This window comes from Anas acuta, chromosome 13, assembly GCF_963932015.1.
Source record: "Anas acuta chromosome 13, bAnaAcu1.1, whole genome shotgun sequence".
Lineage (NCBI taxonomy): Eukaryota > Metazoa > Chordata > Aves > Anseriformes > Anatidae > Anas > Anas acuta.
This window is the reverse complement of record NC_088991.1, coordinates 3,758,567-3,776,800: the sequence shown is the minus strand read 5'-3', so window position 1 is coordinate 3,776,800 and position 18,234 is coordinate 3,758,567. Positions and strand designations below refer to the sequence as shown.

Below are 18,234 nucleotides of genomic sequence, written 5' to 3'. Positions count from 1 at the left end.
TATTCCTCTGGTACCAGGAATACACAGAAATAGGACTGACGGTACCATCTGTGCCTTCATGTCCAGTACCCTTGCTATCATGGACAAACACGGCACATCATCTTATTAATCCATTTATCAAAGTGTCTTCAGCTTGCTGGGATTTTTGCCCTGCTGGCCCTCTGGGAATGTTTCTTGCTGCTCCAGAGCCTTGATTCTTTTAGGAAACTTCAAATACTTACTTAGGTTCCTGTCTTCTAAAGACACAGGCTGTTTTAGTTGTCAAAAAAAAAAGGACTAGAGGCTTGAGCTATTCCCAAGGGAACTCCAATACCTCTAGAAATGGTTATCCCAAATGGTATTTAGGCCTCTGTGGTGCTTTGAAGGCCACTGAGGTCCAGGCTTTTAGGCTTTATTTATTTATTTATTTATTTATTTTTAAGGCTTTAGGACTGGAGCAGGGAGACTAGGGATAGAGCACTGAGGGACCTAGCTTTGGGTTGCAGTGGGAGCTGTTTGCTCCATCCCCTACCCCTCCTTGTGCTGACTGGCACTTTCACAGCAGGGACAGCCGAGGAGCACATGCTACAAAGCTCTGTATCTACCACAGTTCACACCCACCACGAAACCTGGCAGTAAACCAGTAGCAGCTCTCATTACTCAGCTATGCCAGGCAGCAAATGGTGCTGTGACAAGTCTCATTCAGCCGTCCCTACTTCAGTGGCAGAAACCTTCAATGGGGGCAGGACAGGTAAACTGAGGCAGTCCCTCTGCTGACCTCTCTGATGCTCACAGGGAGCACCCCAAAGCCCTTCCCTTCCCACAGCCAAATCTCTGACAACTCAGCTGTGGCTGATTTCCTTGGGTTCCTGTGTGCACAAGTTAGCAATGCCATTTCTGCCTCTGAAGCAGGGGCCACTCCAGTTCAGTCGTTTTGTTACTGTGCAGAACTGAATATAGATGAAAATACTACTTTTGTTTAAGAAGCATCAAGTCTGGAGACTAATACGGGGGGATTAGTCTGACGCCTTCACATTTAGCTGATGAGCACATCGTTATATATTGCAGCCATTTCACTTGCAGCCATTTCCCACCTTACCTGCAGAAGCTCCTTGGCAGACCCTCTCCTGTCCACATCCATCTCCAGGCAGCAGTTCAGAAAGTCGCGAAACACGGCAGAGAGTCGCTCAGGGTTCTGCAGCTCCGGTGTCCCGTTTGTAGCTATCAGATACAGCGCCTGGAAGAAAGGGAAACACAGGACTCCACCTGTTTCTTTCAGCTCCTTAGCTGCTCACACGGACCCCATTTTTAAGGTCCCGTCTCCACCAGCAGTTTCCTCCCTGGCAGAGGATTAGAGACAATTTTGCTATCCCAACAAAAACAGCAACCCTGATGCAGACACAGCTATTCCAACATCAGTATGATTTTGCCTTGACAGCTGATTTCATTGGCTGACCTAGTTAATATGAACTACACCAGCAGAAGCATATTTTGCTTCTGTAAGTATTGACACTAGCTGTACGAGCTATTTTAAGAGTGAACTGGGTCTAACTGTATTATTTCAAAGGATTATTACATAAAACATATTTCTGCTGTGCTCACTGGTCCATAAAGCACAGCTTCCATAAAACCAAAGTAGCCAAATTTTTAGTTCTGTTCTTGATATATATGGTAACTGGATGAAAAAAGGAACAAAAATATTTGGAACATCATTTTCAACACAGCGTAAGTTGCATGAACAGTTATATTAAGAAGAAAATGCATAACTGGGCACACAGGAGCCACCTGCAATTACATCTCAAAACACTCTCAACACCATCGTATCGCCAGTGTAACAATGCCAAGAGCAATTCCAGCCCTATGGTAACCTTATGCAAATTGTGATACTCAAGTAAATGGACTAATAATGACCCATCCCAGAAATTGCCAGGGAAGAAATGGGAGGTTTTGGCAGATGGGTTATTGAAAGCTCATGCTTGGTGACACGGAGAAATTGGCTTCAGTTAAGAAATAAGTATGTTCACCAAGCCCTTCAGCAAAAAAAGACGAGAAGCAGAATAGACTATATTCATTTAAACTATAATCTTCATGTTTCAGGCAAGCATCCCATTGAGAAGAATGGAGATGGGATTTTAGAAAAGCTTTTTTTTAGTAAAGAGAACATTAAATTTCTTACACTTGTTTCACATTTCATCACCACACACAGAAGAGGTAGAAACAACTCAGAAAACAGTGTTTAACCTGAGAACTGGGAGTGTTTGTGTTAAGGTTTGAGTCCTCTGTGAGTTCTCTTCCACGTGTATAAATGCCCATCTGAATGCGCAGTCACTGCACTGGCCCCTCCAAACACTTGAAAATCCCAGGCCTTCTCCTCAGTAGCATCTAGCGTAAGCTAGGCTCAACTTTCTCAGGCAGATTAAAGGACACTTCACAGCTAACAGTATTCATGCAGCTCAGCAAGTCTTCCTGGTACTCCTTTTCCAATCTTCAGGCCAAGGAATTATAATTAATTTTGCAAAACATATGGTAAACATAATGGAATACAGTTCACTTTTAACATGCTCAGAAGATAAGAGTTGAGTTAATTCTGCTATTGGAAGATGTTACTTAGAAGCATAAGATATTCTGAACTGCTCAGACTTGGACATGCAGAGTATGTCCAAAAATGTACAGCAATAATAAGAATAGGCCTAGGCTTCTCACGAACAGCTCTGCCATGCTAACAACAGCTCCACACTGCTGGCATTCAAACAGACTGTGACCAAATTGCCTTTGTTCTCCTCTTATGTACTGAGGAAAAAATTCCAGGCCTAGAAAGGCAAATGAACCATCCCAGAGTAAAAACAATATAAGTATGTTTCTTTACTTTCCCCACAACAGAAGTATCACAAAATCAGTCCTATCCTGCTTGTCTGCAGCTGACCTCAGCCACATGGCACAGTGGGGAGCTGGAGTGCCTGTCCTCACTGCATTTAGCTGTGCTACCCAAGGGATTTAATTCTCCAGCAGTGAAGGAATACAGCACTGACGTCAAACCTGAAATTTTTGTTCCAGCTACATTCAGCTGACTGTGAAACAGGAGTGTCAGGATGAACGAAGCTCTTCTGTTTGCTCATTTCTTCACAATGTATGAGTCATGAGAAAGTCATCTTTAGCTATTATTTTACCTTTTAAATATTTCGAGTATTGCACATTTTAATTATTTCTACAAGAACAGAAAAGGTCTATGGGGATCTGCAGTACCTTCTGATTATGTACCTTTTGGTTTCCTGTGATGCAGCCAGTAAAGAAAAACAAGTACAGTCAAGGGAAATCAATGTTTGCAGTAGCTGCAAAGGAGCAGTAAGCTCATAGATTTGTTAGCTTACCAAAAAATAAGAAAAAAGAGTCAGCATGCAATTTTAGCTGCAGTCTCTGAAAATAGTACCTCAAAGTTATCAGAAATACGCTGCAGGAACAATATACAGACAACTTGGAAGCCTGAAACTGTAGAAGATCCACAGCATTTGGAACACACACTGCAGCTGTTAGGGAAAGTTAAGTACTGCAGTTAATAAATGAGAAAGCAAACGGAAATGCCTTTTTTTTTTTTCTCCTTTTTTAATTAAAGCTGGGGAGGTCCAATGTGCATTTTGAAGGATATTCACTGCATTGTCCCTCAGGGCCTAGGAGTACTCCTGATGGCAGGAAATCACAGTGAGAGAAAAGAAATACCATCACAGGAATATCCAGGACTGTCATGGCTGGAAAATGGTTCCTGCCTGTGAGTTCTGCGAAGGCTGGAAGGGACCCGAGCAATGTTTGCTCTATGTCTGGAAAACAACAAATGTGACTACACAAAAACTGCTATTAAAGCTATGATTAATGATCCTTTAGTGCCCTTATAATTTATTGATGAATTTAAATTAGTGCCAGTAACTGAAGCACCTGCATGCCTTACGTTATTAAAACAATCATTCATAAAAATAAGAGAGCAGCCTTTTGCTTCCAGGCTTTTCAGAATTCCCTGAATGTGGTCACAGTGAGATTAGTAACTGCAACAACTACTGTGTATCATCCGCTAAAAACTTAGCTCTAAAAACAGGTCTTGCCTATAACCTTCCTGCTTGGATGCAACCTCTGGAGTCTTAGACTCTACATACAACAGCAGGTCAGATCCTGTCCTGTTTGGGATGGATTAACCTTAACAGAACTAGCTGGTAACTGGGGAACTGCACTCACTCCATCAATAGTTGTTCACTGCTCCTTGCTCAGGGGCAACAACCTCTGCAAAGAAGCCAGGAAAGCTGATGCAGATGGTACCAACTTCAGATGCCTGATTTTAATCTGCCAGTTTTACTCGGACACCTGAATATACCTTGGACCTGTAAGCATCCACACTGATCTCAACTCCTGCAGGAGATGAGGTGTGTATGGAGAAGAACACCATCTCCAATTTAGTCTGGGCAGTACCAAGAATAACTGAATGTGAATGTGGTGGGAAATCCAGTTACCTTTTTAACAGCTGACCTGACGTGTCCTGAGGAGCCCTAATTAACAGCTAAGTTTAAGGAAGCAAGGAGTTTTCAGCATCCAAACCAGTAACAACACTCATTATCTTTATGTTTTTGCTGCCATATACAATATATGTTTGTTTTTTTTGCAAGGGTCCCCCCGGGATGCATGTGGAATGTGGAACCTTCTCTTTGCAGGAAACTGAAGAAGAACTGGTGATGTGCAAAAGCCTTTCTAGGTAAAACTGGTCTGCAGTGACAGGCCTGCTGTCTACCAGCTAAGGTGCACTCCGCTTGTTTGACATCAGTCTGAACCCAAACCCATTTCTTACACCCTTTCACATGGTGGCACAGCACATACACGAGTGCACTGGAGCCCAAAACCCCAGGGCACCTGCAAAACCAAAACAGGTCTTCTATAATGACACAGAAAACTTTTTTTCATAAAAAGTAGAAGACAAAAGATTGTGTATTTGTCATGTTCCTTTCTTAAACAGCATGGCCAGGTTGTGCTGTTTGTTCAGTCTGCAGCACACAGCCTGGGCTGCCAGAGGAATTGCAGCCTCACCACTATGAGAAAACCTAAAGGTCATGCTGTGGTTTAGTTCTAGCCTTACCAAAAATTACATATGTATGTACACAGGTACAAAATTAAGTTCTTCATAGATTCCTGCCTCCCACCAGGAATTAACTTTGTAGCATTTAACTGTTTCAGCTATCAGCCATAAGTTTTTTCCTTGGTGTACCTTCCTTCTTTATTGCACACTTGAATAAGAATTGGCTGTTTCATTTTAAGAGTTTGGATAAACGAAAACTTCAAAATAACAATGCATTAGTTTCTGTGCATTTTAGAAATTAACAATTTAGAAATCAATAATTACTGTATTACTCTGACACCTCCGGAAAGGATCAGGTGACTGATCTACACTGATCTGAGTTTGAAAATACTTCTGCCTGCAGGTGTAGTTGAAGCTTGTTTCAGAAAAATTCATCAGCTCGAGAAACTTGCCACTGAGAAATCCCTGGCGTCAGAGGTACAGCTAAAACACATTTCCAACAACGCCTGAGAAATTTTAAGGATCACTGAAGACAAAAATGACAAACTTCTGAACTGGCTCCATCCTACTTGTCTTTTGAGGTTCTCCCATTTACGTCTCCAAAGCCAGAGTCTGTGCTGATACACTCCACTGACATTTTTAGAAGCAGCCTTTGCTGGAACTAGTCCAAGCTGACGTGACTGGGATTTTATGTCTAAACATAGGGCAGCTTAAAAAGACAGTAGTGTCTGATTCTATTGGCATCTTACCCTGAGAGGATTTTCATTAAGGTAAGGCGGTTCTCCTTCCACCATTTCTATTGCCATGATCCCGAGTGACCAGATGTCCACTTTGGGACCGTATGCTTTTCGTGTCACCACTTCTGGTGCCATCCAGTAAGGAGTCCCAACCATTGTGCTCCTTTTACTCTGTTCAGGGGTGATCTGAGCACAGAAGCCAAAATCAGCTGAGGAGAAAAAAAAAAAAAAAAAGTATTGTTAAAGCCATTTAAAATTATGAAACCAAGTTAAAATCCCTGGTTTATAGCTAAGAACGTGATGTTGAATCTAGCTAGGAAAGCAGCAGTGTCTGTTTGCTCTGCAGTGACTATTGTGCACTTGGGGCTTTAGACTGTAACTCTGGTCTCTGGAAGGGGCATGCACAAATAAAAGGCAGTGTTTTTTCTTGCATCTTTCTTCTTCCTGTACTTCTCTGTGTGTTAGAATAAGTAATGGAAAAGCCCTTAGCGTTAAGCAGCGGTCAGGACACCATCATAGGCACCCCCTCTGGATAACTGGCAGGCAGTCAGAAGCAGCCCCACACCCCAATCCTGGGAGAGCTGTGCCTGACGAAGAACACCTACTCAATTTGACAGATCCATCCATTCCGAGAAGAATATTGTCGCTTTTGATGTCTCTGTGAATCACTTGGTTTGAATGAAGGAAATCCAGTGCTTGCAGGCACTGATAGATTAAAAAAAAAAAAAAAAAAGAACATAAGGGTAAAAATTAATGACTCGATTTCATCACACAATAACAGAAATAGTTCTAAAAGATTTAATTTCTAGATGAGTTGAGAGTAATGGCAGAACACTCTGTTTTCAGGAGGTATAGCTTGCTGCTTCAACACTACTAGAATAATAACTTTCTAAACGAAGGCACATGAGCTTTTGAAAAAGAAATGTCAATTATTGTTACAGACTATCCCCTGAAAGCACAGACTGAATGACTGCTGTTAAAATGAATGTGCCATGTCCATCCATATGACAAACTATTATTTGCCAAAAGAAAAGTCACTTTCTTCAGTATGAAGTGGATCCCTTTTAGGTGGAAGGTTGCATGACAAAGATTTTATTGTTAGGTTCTAAAGCAGATTTGGAAATAACATGCTAGTCATTTTTCAGAAGCAAACACCACTTTGGGTGGAATGCTACCCTTTTAAGCTCAGGACCGTGATAAATGAGCCTCTATTTTTCTTTGCTATTATTTTAAAATTCTGCCACCAACATGTTTGCTTTTACAGGCAAGGAATGCAGTATGGACATGCTCCAGGCAAATGTTTAAAGAGGCAAAGTTGAGAACAGTAAAACACAAAACAAGAGAGAATACACTAACAGTGCAGTAACAGAGTCTACTAAGCGTAGTGATTCTGGCTGGCAGTTCATTTAAGATGCTCTTTCTTCTGCCATATTAAAAAAGCAACACAGAAGCAAAGATCTGGACACGAAACCACTCATGTTCTTTGCACCTGCTTCAAAGTACCACTCTGTCCAAGTAATCAGAAGTGCAGACAGGATCCCTTACCTCCCTACACACAGCTGCTATCTGTCCTTCATCCATACACGTCTCTGTAACAACATCAGTTAAAGAGCCTCCAGCCAAGTATTCCATAACCACCCAGAGCTCGTCGCCTACTAGGTAGCTGAAACAAGAAAACAATGGCTTTGAGATAAATGTGTGTTGCTGAATTGTCTTATGAAAATTACAGCAGTTGGCTTTGATTCCTGTTCATTTTTAAATGAAATGAATGGACATTCCTTCTACGCTATAGAGTACGTGGAAACTGTGCAGCCCGAATGAGAAATGCACCTAAGTGAAAAATCAGACGTCTTAGATGGCAAGCAAGTGAAAAATGTGATTCAGTAAAGGCAAAGATGAATGTTGAACTGTAACATATCAGATCATCTGGTTCATCATCTTAACGTATACATAAACACCTTGATTAACTCCAGGAACAAGATGACAACTTTCATAGTTGTCTGTGGCAGTGGGAGAGTGTGTGCTACAGACAGAAATTGGTCAACAGCTTAGAAGACCTTATACAAATACATTCAGAAACAGGGAAAACAGTTTAAAACCTGACAAATTATGTGTGTCTGGAAACAAGAACCTACTCTTCCTGGAATCCACTGCAATGGAAACTGGTTGGAACAGCCAAAGAGAAATAATTTATAGACCGATATGTCTGCATTTATGATAATATGCAGAAAACATGACCAACTTAAAAACAGGGTGGAGGTGGAGATACAGGCAGTTTTAGTAAGATGTGGTTGATCGAGGTCTTTGAAAAGACGCTCTGAACTCCATACTCTGTCTAAACATCAGGAAGCACCTCTTTACTCTATGGATGACTGGCAGAGGTTGCCCAGAGGGGCTGTGGAGTCTCCCCCTTGGAGAACTTCAAAAGCTTCTGAGCACCCTGCTCAGGATGGCCCTGCTGGAGCAGGGGGTGGACCAGATGGGCCCAGAGGTCCCTGCCTACTGCAACCGTTCTGTGATGCTCTGATACGCCAGAAAAGATTAATGCACATAAAGACCAGTCTCCTCCCATATATTTTTATGCATATATACACATAAATATATAAATACACATAATTATACATGGATAAAGAGTTGTTTTCTGTGAGTAACCAAAGGCTTTTCTTCATCTTTGAGTTTCAATATGGAAATGAACATTCTGGTGACAACATCAGAAGTACTTACCTGTCTAAATAGTTAACAATATTGGGATTCTTATTTTCCCTCATGACCAGGATTTCATTAATAATTAGTTCCTTTTTGGGCTGCTGTTGGAGATTCATTTGCTTTATGGCCACCTAAAACGACAGTGAAAACAATGCATTAACGTGAATAGTCTGTTGCACAAGATCAGAGTGAACACAGAGTGTTTTTGGAGCGATCTATTAGAGCTGTGCCAAACTGTCTTGTTATTAGACATTAGAGCTCAGTAACTTACGTTACAACACCCTATTTCTCTACTTGCTTGCGTGCTAGTTACACGTGGTCATATATATCTTGCCTTATAAAATCTGTAAAAACAGTCTTTAAACGAACAACCAAAAATCTCTAATAGCACTCTCTGGACCTACATTCTTTTAAGATAGCCTTATTTTATTACCACCATTATTATTTATGCATGTTTTGCAAGCAGCAAGTGATTCTGTTACTGTGAAAATATATAAAAAACAGCTGGTAATTCTTATCTTTTAACAGAGTTTAGATTTGCAATAATCTGGCTTTAAAGAAAAGAATCCATTCTGTGGTATTTTATGGACACACTCAGGGTTATGAGCAGGGCTCAGGGCTTTTAGATTTTTAGTTATAAAGTGTCCTCCTGTACAGAGCATCACTGGAGGTGGGTGGAATCACTGGAATCTCACACTGACAAGCAAAAATGATACATCAGAAATCTTAAACCATACCCCTAAAGAGCAAAGGGCCTAAGACACCAAAATTTGCTCTAAACCATCATACCTACCCTGCCTCTGCCTCAACCTGAAAAAGGAAACGATTGGTAAGATGCCACATAAATCAGTCCCTACCGGGACTGTGAGAATAAACAGTGCTTTTCTTCCAGATTTGTTTCTCAACCCCTTGGCTCCCACTTCCCTGCAACCAGTTCTTGCCAGGGTGAGCCTGACATTGCCTTGTAGCATCGTGGGCTGTCACCAACACCAGCTAAACATGAGCGTAGCTTTTAGGAAATCTTTGCCCTGGATACGAATCTTCCCATTTTGGTGAGTGCCAGCCAGCTTCAGAACAACTAAAACACCAAACTGCATCCTGAACACGATCTCTCCTTAATTAGTTCTTGTATTATCCTTTGAAGATGAGACACATGATGGAAAAAATGCTAAACAGTATTGCTGTCTGAATTGGTGATTAAGATAAATTGGGACTGGGTGGTGGCAGTGACCGTCAGCTGCTTGCATTCATGTCTTTGGCAATTCAGACCGAGCGTGTCCTTCTTTGAAGGATGGCACTGCCCCTCCTTCCCTTGCTTCTGGTAGTTCTTAGTAAGGACAAGGGCTGTCCAAAAGCAAGCAGTGTAATAAAGCTATTTATTCCTCACAGCAATAGGGGAAGCTGTGAACACCCCGAGGGTTCCCCAAGGCCTGTGGTTACAGATCTTTAGGTTTTACAACTGGGGCCAGGCCCCCAGACAGTTTTTATGCTGGAAACACTTGGAGTTAAATTACACTCAGACCAATATTCTCTGTAATAGCACAACTGCATCCACACTTGGGAGCAGGGATAAGATTTTCTAACGCAATACATTTACACTAGCAATAAAAAACACTTCTTTTTTTTTTTTTTAAATCAGTCTTGCTGGCATTTCTTTATAGATTTCTCTCTATTGAAATGCCCATTCAGGGATGACAGCCGTAACACGGTACCAGGATGGACCAACAATACTGTGGAGAGCAAAGATGTGTTCAGAAGATGAAGTATAAGAAAACACATCTCGTACAACTGGCCCTAAAAGCTAAGGGTGCAGCATCAGTCCAAGCACAGAGAGCACCGAGGCTCTTACTGATTTCAGGGGGACCAGGACCCCCCTGCCCATGAGTTCACGGGCACCTTTTCAGGCATTAATCACCACCTCAGTGCAACAGCTGCTGGAAAATGGATGGCCCAGGAAGTGTTTAGTTACGGAGGCACAGACCCACGGTGGCCTTAAAGAACCAAGGAGCTGAAGATGGCAGGCGATGTGTTTTGTAGGCTGACACCAGTCCGTGCTCAGGAGGAACAGCCTCTGCACCACCCGGCTGCTGGCAAGCTGAAAACCCCATCCACAATTCCTGCCAGAGGGGAAAGCACTGGATACCTGCAGAGTCAGCTGGGGCTGCCGGCACTTACCTCTTGTCCTGTGGCAATATCTATTGCTGTGTAAACAGTTCCTGATGCCCTAGAAACAAAACACAGGCCAACAAATGAAAAGCGTTTTAGTGCCTTTGGGTGAAAACAAGCCCAGCTAGGCCATCTCTGCTGCCGGCAGTGTTTGTAAACCGCCCGCGCTCACTCCTGGCAGCACGGCACAGCCACCTGCCGGCCCTCTGCATCCAAGATAACCAGCTCATGGCCAACGTGAAGAGAAAGGGCTGGTGTGAATCCCAAATGTACGCCCTACATTATTTTAGTTCAAAACTTATGGAGGGAGTTGTTTCTACATACTTCCCCCCTCCCCAAAATCTCTGGAAAATATTCTCCTGTTTCGCGTTCTTGGTTTTGAGAATGACTCCGAACAGAAGAACCCAAAACAGCTTCTTTTTGTCAAGAGCCATTCAGCAGACACAGGTGCTAGTGTAGGGCTACCAAAACATGAGTGAGGGGTTTTGCCTGCCATCCGCCTCTCTTTAAAAGCCATTCCTCCCCTGCAAGGCTGTGAAGGGCCAAAAGGGCCATGATCAGAGGAAATCCCTTTGGGTTTAAAAGCAATTGTGGGCTTATAAACCCTGCTGGGGCTTCCTTCTGTGCTAAGCCCCAGGCTTACACTGCCATCGTTCATGAAGCCTGTGTGTGCATGGACAGTGAGCCACGGGAGCGCCAGGGTGGGGATTCTAAGATGTGGGAACATGCACCTGGCTAACACCCCATGGATTGAAAATACAAAATCCTTTTGCTCATTTTTGCATGATCACCCAGTTTGTTTCTGTTTACCTGTAGGCAGAAACATTTCTGAGAAATTTTATTTCAACAGGCATCAGAGATCGCATACCAGTGTTGAGAACAATGTTATCATTGGGCATGCTATGTATTCTTTTAATATAAATGCAAATGCATTTGCCTATGACTAATTGTTGAGATTAATCCAATTTGTTTTCATAAAAAGCCAACACCATTTATTCAGATTTGCTAACACTGTGCTACACCTCCTGAGTAAAGTTCTGTCAGGGTTTATTTTAAAACAGCCATTTAAATGAGGGCACATTTTGCTATGCCTCAGGCCATCTGTGAAGAGTTTAGATAAAGGTGAGTAATTTAAGTAAAGCTGTGAATTAATTGCAAGGGCTCTGTGATTCTGTATTAGGGACTTTTACTTCTAAGCAGCTATAATTTCTGATCTGTATCTAACTTTCAAACTCTTCTGTACCATCTCTGTTTTAATGCAGTTAGGCAAGTACCAGGACTTAGATCTGTGTAACTATGATGCAGTGCAACACAAGTTTAAAAAAAAACAAGAAAGAAAAAATAGAAGCCCTGAACCCATGCTGCTCATGGCTCCACACTGCTTTGTCTTTAGCAAGAGCTAAGCACAGCTTGAGCAAACGCAGCCTCTTTGCCAAGCCCTAGTTAACGAAGTTTCCTCCAATGTCAGCAACGTTTTCAGTCCTAAACCAGAGACAAATTACAAACCACAGACTCAGCTCTGAAGCTGGCCCATGCTTCAGCACAGGCCTGCTAATTACTGTTCACTGCAAAGTGGCTGTGAAAGCATCCCACTGTTTATTAACTTACCAACTGTATGGAGCCACGAGGTGCTACTGCCTGGTCGATTCACTCCTCCTTACGTTAAAAGTTGCTACCTGCATTTCGCTGAGCAGCCCCGGCTCCTGCCCTCCACTCATTAGCTGCACTGAAAATACTCCTCACGTCTCCCCAGTGTCATACTGAGAGCCTAAGCACCTCCTTTACATACTGCAGGATGAAATAATCTGAAGTGCATTACTGAGCGCACTCACTGTTTTAGTATTTGAGAAGAATTACTCTAATTTACATGATAAAAGCTACAGCAAGTCTTCAACAAGTGGCTTTGCATGTAGTTGGAGTCCAAAAAACAGGTGTCAAAACAGTCTCACGTTCAGCTGTTCACTGCAATAGCAATGCAGATCTGCAAGACATCCAATGCAGGGTTTAGCTATAACGACTTTTTTTCCTTAGTGTGTTTCCCCAGCTGTCTAAATCAAGCTGCAGCATTAAAGCCATGAGGTGGTTACAGCAACACACCCCTCTGTAAGAAGGGCACGCAACCTTCTGGCTGCAGGACATCTGCTTAGGTACCCTTTTAGGGCAGGTCTTAGCCACTTGTTTTCCACCAGTTGTTGCGGTACCTTTGTACAACCTCACTCCCAGCAGCGTCAAAATAAAAGAGTGAGGATGACGGTCGTTTTCCGACAGTGACAGCAAGAATCTGTTCACACGTGTTTAATCTGAATCTCACGCCTTCAGCTGACACTTATCTTTTGAGAGACTGGCACAGCTCTGAGTGCCCACTGACATACAGTGACAGTGAGAACCAAAGCTGCAGGTAGAAAGCAAGCTGGAATCTCAGAAAGGGTTGCCTACAACAAATGGAGAAGAAACCCCTCCCCACCAGCGTCTTATCAAGTAAGATATATCTGCTATAAAGCCTGCCGGAGAAAGAGCATGAGAGCATCTGGTTTTCTTCAGTATTTATCAGTTCTCGGTCAGCAACGTGCTACCCTGGGTTCAAACCTCACAGCGGGTTAGGGCAGAAAACCATCTCCTGATGTCAGTACACAGCTTTCTGCCGTACGCAAGCAGCAGCACAACCCTGGTCTTACCCACATGGCATTAGCCCTGCCGGAATTACAACATAGGGAACTTGGACTGAGGAGGCAGTCTGTCTATTTAAAATGCACATCTGATACCTCATTTTGGTGTAATTTCTCTTGTTCTTGTCTCCTCACATAGGAATTATTTCAGATCACTCCTATTTAGGACAAGTGAAGTAAGGGTTTCAAAAGGGAATAGCTTGGTAGATTATTTTCAGTAAATAAAACCTGCAGGATCCCAGAGTAGTCTGTCAGCAGGCAGGTGGTGTGTTTCCTCATTAAGTGCTTTGCACATCTGCACTGCCTTTATTACCGATTTATTCCTTTATTTTGTTTTGCATGGGTTTAAGTTTCTAAACTCTTTTTTTTTATTCCTGATCACTGACATCTTTAGCAAAATGTTTGACAGAAATGCTATTGAGAGCTTTTATTTATATGACAACTATCATTTGGCAAGTTGCTCTTTGAGACAGAATATTTTTTTTCTTCTTTCTTTAGTGTGGCTACATTATTTTGAGACACATAAAAATGATTTCTTCTAAGAAAATAAATGCTGCACACTGGAGGGACAGCAGATTGTCCACGATCCGTTCCTTGCTGCAGATAAGACATTGCCCGCAGCAAGGTGTCTTTAATGATTCCCTCCGGCCACAGCTAAAATACTGATGAGAAGTGAGAGACGGGAGAATCTAAATGCAGCGTCTGAGTGTGTCTGGAGCTTGCCCAGACTCACACTTGATATTTTACCAGCAAAAACACCCAGCCCGTGTTTTTGTGTAGATAACTATGATTGGACTTACCCTTGGCCAATTTTTTCAAATCGGGTGTATTTCTTCTTAGGGTCTCCCACACTCACTATGCTCCCTGAAAGAAACAAAATTAAAGATGCTCACTTCAAAATGGAGATACCACCTCCCGAGAGGTCAGACATGCTGTATGGGGTTGTGAGTTGCACGCAGTCAGGTGGGTAATAATAATCATCAACAACAATGCAGGCAGCTCTACAGCGCAGCTGGACTCCATAAAAAAATGTTTGTTTGTTTTTTTTAAACAGTCCTTTGGAGATTGCCTGTGTCTCTGCACCCTGACAAGGAACTGGCAACGTGTAAATATATTGATAGGACACGGATATCAGAAATAAACAAACATCCATGCAAGTGCTTGTCTGTTGTCGACAAACGTTAATGAGAGCTGGAATAACAGAGCCTTTTTTCCTTCATTCAGAATAAATACTCTGTATGATTCTACACAAGTTTTAATACTTTCAAAGATGAGATGCACCTTGGGTTCTCAAATCAATTTTAATGAACAGATGCCATTTCAGAACAGGAAGACCGTAGCAAAGTGTTTACAAGAAGGGGTCTTCTCAATCTTCCAGTAGTTTGCCAAAGTAATGTTTTCATCCTTTTAAAGGAGAACATCTCATGTTACAATAAATAATTATGGTTGTTTAAAAACTATGACCCTCACAACTGATTACCTCACCATGATTTACAAAGGAGACTGTGCTTGTGCCATTTTAAGAACTGCCTTGCTGGCCTTCACCCTGACCTGGACCAGTAACAAGCATTTGACTCTCAGCAGGGAGATCCTCACAGTTACGAACCTCATGCAAAACAACAGCAGCAGCATTGCTCCGGACCCAGCACTGCTAGCAGCAAGGAGAGCTGCAGCAGGAGGTGCTGGTAGCTCCGTGATGCACGACGCAGGCCAGACGGGCTGCTGCCACCTCCCGGCTGCTGCTGCCTGCAGCAGAGGGCAGGCAGGGCCAGCCCGTTGGGCCTAGGCATAGGCCAGCCAGGTCCCAGGCAATTTTGGAGCACTGCCAGTGAAAGCTAGAATTAGAGCACGCACAGCTTGATGGTTTCTTGCCCACTCAGAGATGTAGGCAGTCTGAATGGGAAGGAAAGAAAGCAGCAATCAGTATACTAAGCTTATATCGAGTGAAAGAGCCAAAATCTGCTAATTAAAACAAATCCAAAGGAGTTATTCAAAAACAACTTTTTTTTTTTTTTCTGGTCCAGCAGTTGCCTACATAAAACACAAACAGCAGTGTCTAAGTTGATGGTTAAATGGCAATCCAAATGACTTTGAAAAATTTAAGTGTGAATGTGCGTCACTGAAATGCTTGGAGGAGATTAGCTCAGGAGGAAAGACTGCCCACATTTTGACTGATCTGACAATATTCCTGCACCACCAGTACAAATATGTACTTATTCACCTCCATGTCCAAAGCCAAACGAGGTGGCACGCCATTCACTGTAAGCAGTGAAGTAGCAAACACCTCTCCCCCGCCAGTTCTCCAGGGCGGAGGGCTTTAAAAGCTGGATGCCCAGCCAGGGATCCTGCCTGCCAGCACGGCAAGGAGACAGGGCATCGACACCATCTGCCACGCTACTTGCTTAAACAATTTTCCTGGTCCTGGCAAGATCACTAACAGGAGCTGCAGGGGAAGAGGTTTCCTTTGTGCCGCAGCACTTGCTCCCCTCTCGCGGCACTCCAGGCACGCCAGCCAGTGCCCGCTGCCGGTGGCACCGCGAGCACTCACTGCCTGAGGATGCTGACATAGCCCCAGGTAGGCTGCAGTGATCCTGCCCTGCTGTCGCTGCTGAGAGACACTGCAATTGTCTTGCCTGGAGTCAAAGCCAAGGACATGGCACTTAAGTGACCCCGGTTAACTTTTGTATTTTCCTCTGGTCAGAATGCCAAACGCTGCCCAGCTCCACGTCAAGCAGAGGACACACACACCATTTTCAGCTACACTTCAAAATCCATAGCTAAAATTGGACGCCCTGAGGATGGCTGTTGCTGAACTCCTGCAGTGGGATCCTGGAGCAGAACAAGGACAGCTTCCCAGCCAAAGTGGGACCTCGCTGAAAAATGAACCTGAGATGAAGCTTATATCCTGCTTCACTAGAATGGGTCTTTGCTGTAAAACAACTCTTCAGCCAAGGGGATTATGACCAGAGGACTCCAGAACTCCCTTTTTAATAGGCTGAAAGAAGGGACCCAACCAAAAGAACACGTTCCCTCCTGCTCGTCCAGGAGGAAGCTTGCACTGCTGAACTTGACCACCCCCAGACCAGGATCCCCGTGAATCTTTGCAGTACCAAACCAAGCGCTGCCATAACCTTGTGCTGGACTGGTTAACAGGGAAAATACTGTGTTGGTGGTGTCCAGTTTGGTGCTGTTGTCAGCTAGTAAATGGAAATGTGTATCTACCGGGACAGACACCAGAAGTTCACAAATGTTCATGTTAGAAAGGAGCACAGAAAAACAGAGACTGGAGAACAAATACTTTGAATAAAATTTTCCCAATTTGCTACTGACTCAGATTTCATAGTCCCTCCTAAAATCTTGAGGAGGTGCTTTGGCAAGTTACTTGTTTATGTCTGGTATCCTGTAATTAAGCCACTGCTTTTCAAATATGATAGCACTGAAATCAACAAAGGGGCTGGTGTGCAGCTCCAGCTCAGAGGAGCACTCCCTATTCTGGACCAGAGATAAACACACCAGCTATTTTGGTGTTTTTAAGCACTTTCCTTTATCAAGTCCTAAATTAAGTGGATAAGAAAGCAGAATTGGGCCACTTCTGTTTCATAATTACAGTGGAACATATTCATGATTTCATTACAGACAGAGTTTTGTTTGATCTTATCTCAGTATTACAGGCTCTACTCCCTAGTAAAACGTGTAATGAATGTGTCTCTAAAAAAAACCAAGTTATTTCAAGCAGAGAAGAGTTATGAAACCAATTTAAGATAAAAGAGGGCAAGGGACATCTTCATAAGAGTAGAATAAAACCAACTGCAGAGACAGTAGGCAAGGTGAAGAAGTCATATGAATTTGAAAACAAACAAACAAACAAAAAGCACCCAAACCCACATGCTTAAATGTAATTAGACCATGACTACAACAGAAGAGTACCACCCCCATTTTTAGATGGCTTCACAAAAGTACAGAAAGATTTTCATTGTTCACATCACAATTTGCCAAGGCAGATCTTCAGACCTTGCACTGGGTATCAAATTCTTAAGAAAGTAAAAACATGAAAGCATGAAACATTTCAGAGGTATAACCCTCAATATCTCATGGGCTCAGTCCTAATCTAGGTTACATGAGCTTCAATAAATGATATGCATACATATGTTCAAGTATGCAGGGATTCTGCAGATCTCATGGCAGATGCCTGCCTCAAACATTTATCCTCAGATGAAGGAGTTATAATTTCTCCCTTTATAACCTGACCTACCTGCAGATAAACTTCCTGGAATAAACACATTATTTCGTTATCTCCTCAGCTAAAGCCAGGGAACTTATCCCTTCAGTACCCCCTAACGGCACTGAGATGCAGTTCTGTATGGTCCTGTCAACCTGCCAAGGGTGCAGAAAACGATACAAGCAGCAAAGAAATGCTTCAGCTTCTGCAGTCACAGCCACCATCGGTGGCAGGGACGTAGTGACAAAGGTTGGTTCAGCACAAGAACGAGCCACTGACAAACCACCGTGAAGAAGCCACATACAGACTGTGCTCTTTCCAAGTGGTTACCTCCATTAAAGGCACAATATTATTGGCTTTGAGATCAAACAATGAGGCGTAGATCAATTCACTTATTGTCCTAACAGTTAACAGGAGACAGAGTGAACTGGGGTACCTTATCAACTCAAGGGTTTGTTATCTGATAACACAGCACTGAAAGCTAGAACATGCAAGAAGCTGATTATTGTGTTGTAAAACCACAAAGGGCTTAATGTGCTTGCCTAGTGTATGATCCATGCAGGGCTTTGGGGCCAACAGTCAGGATTGTGATGGCATTAACTGGTTGGGAATCAGCTATGTCAAGGTGTCATTTATCTGAGGAGTGTGCAGTGAATGTGCTGGAGGCTAGCTCCTGAGAAACGCTTGCAGTGCAGTTTTATCTGATCAGGT

The 18,234-nt window shown here is 43.0% G+C and overlaps 1 protein-coding gene across 5 annotated transcripts in view; it reads right to left on the bottom strand.

Moving 5' to 3' along the window:
* Positions 1–18,234, bottom strand: part of PAK3 (p21 (RAC1) activated kinase 3) — a 172,826-nt gene that overhangs the window by 6,761 nt on the left and 147,831 nt on the right. For all 5 annotated transcript variants that reach the window (XM_068696523.1, XM_068696521.1, XM_068696522.1 and 2 more), the window contains 7 exons: positions 14,105–14,168; positions 10,648–10,696; positions 8,491–8,603; positions 7,312–7,429; positions 6,372–6,471; positions 5,779–5,975; positions 1,079–1,216 (listed from right to left, as the gene is read on the bottom strand). In XM_068696523.1, coding sequence (XP_068552624.1) covers positions 1,079–1,216; positions 5,779–5,975; positions 6,372–6,471; positions 7,312–7,429; positions 8,491–8,603; positions 10,648–10,696; positions 14,105–14,168 — 779 coding nt within the window. The remainder of the gene's footprint in view (positions 1–1,078; positions 1,217–5,778; positions 5,976–6,371; positions 6,472–7,311; positions 7,430–8,490; positions 8,604–10,647; positions 10,697–14,104; positions 14,169–18,234) is intronic.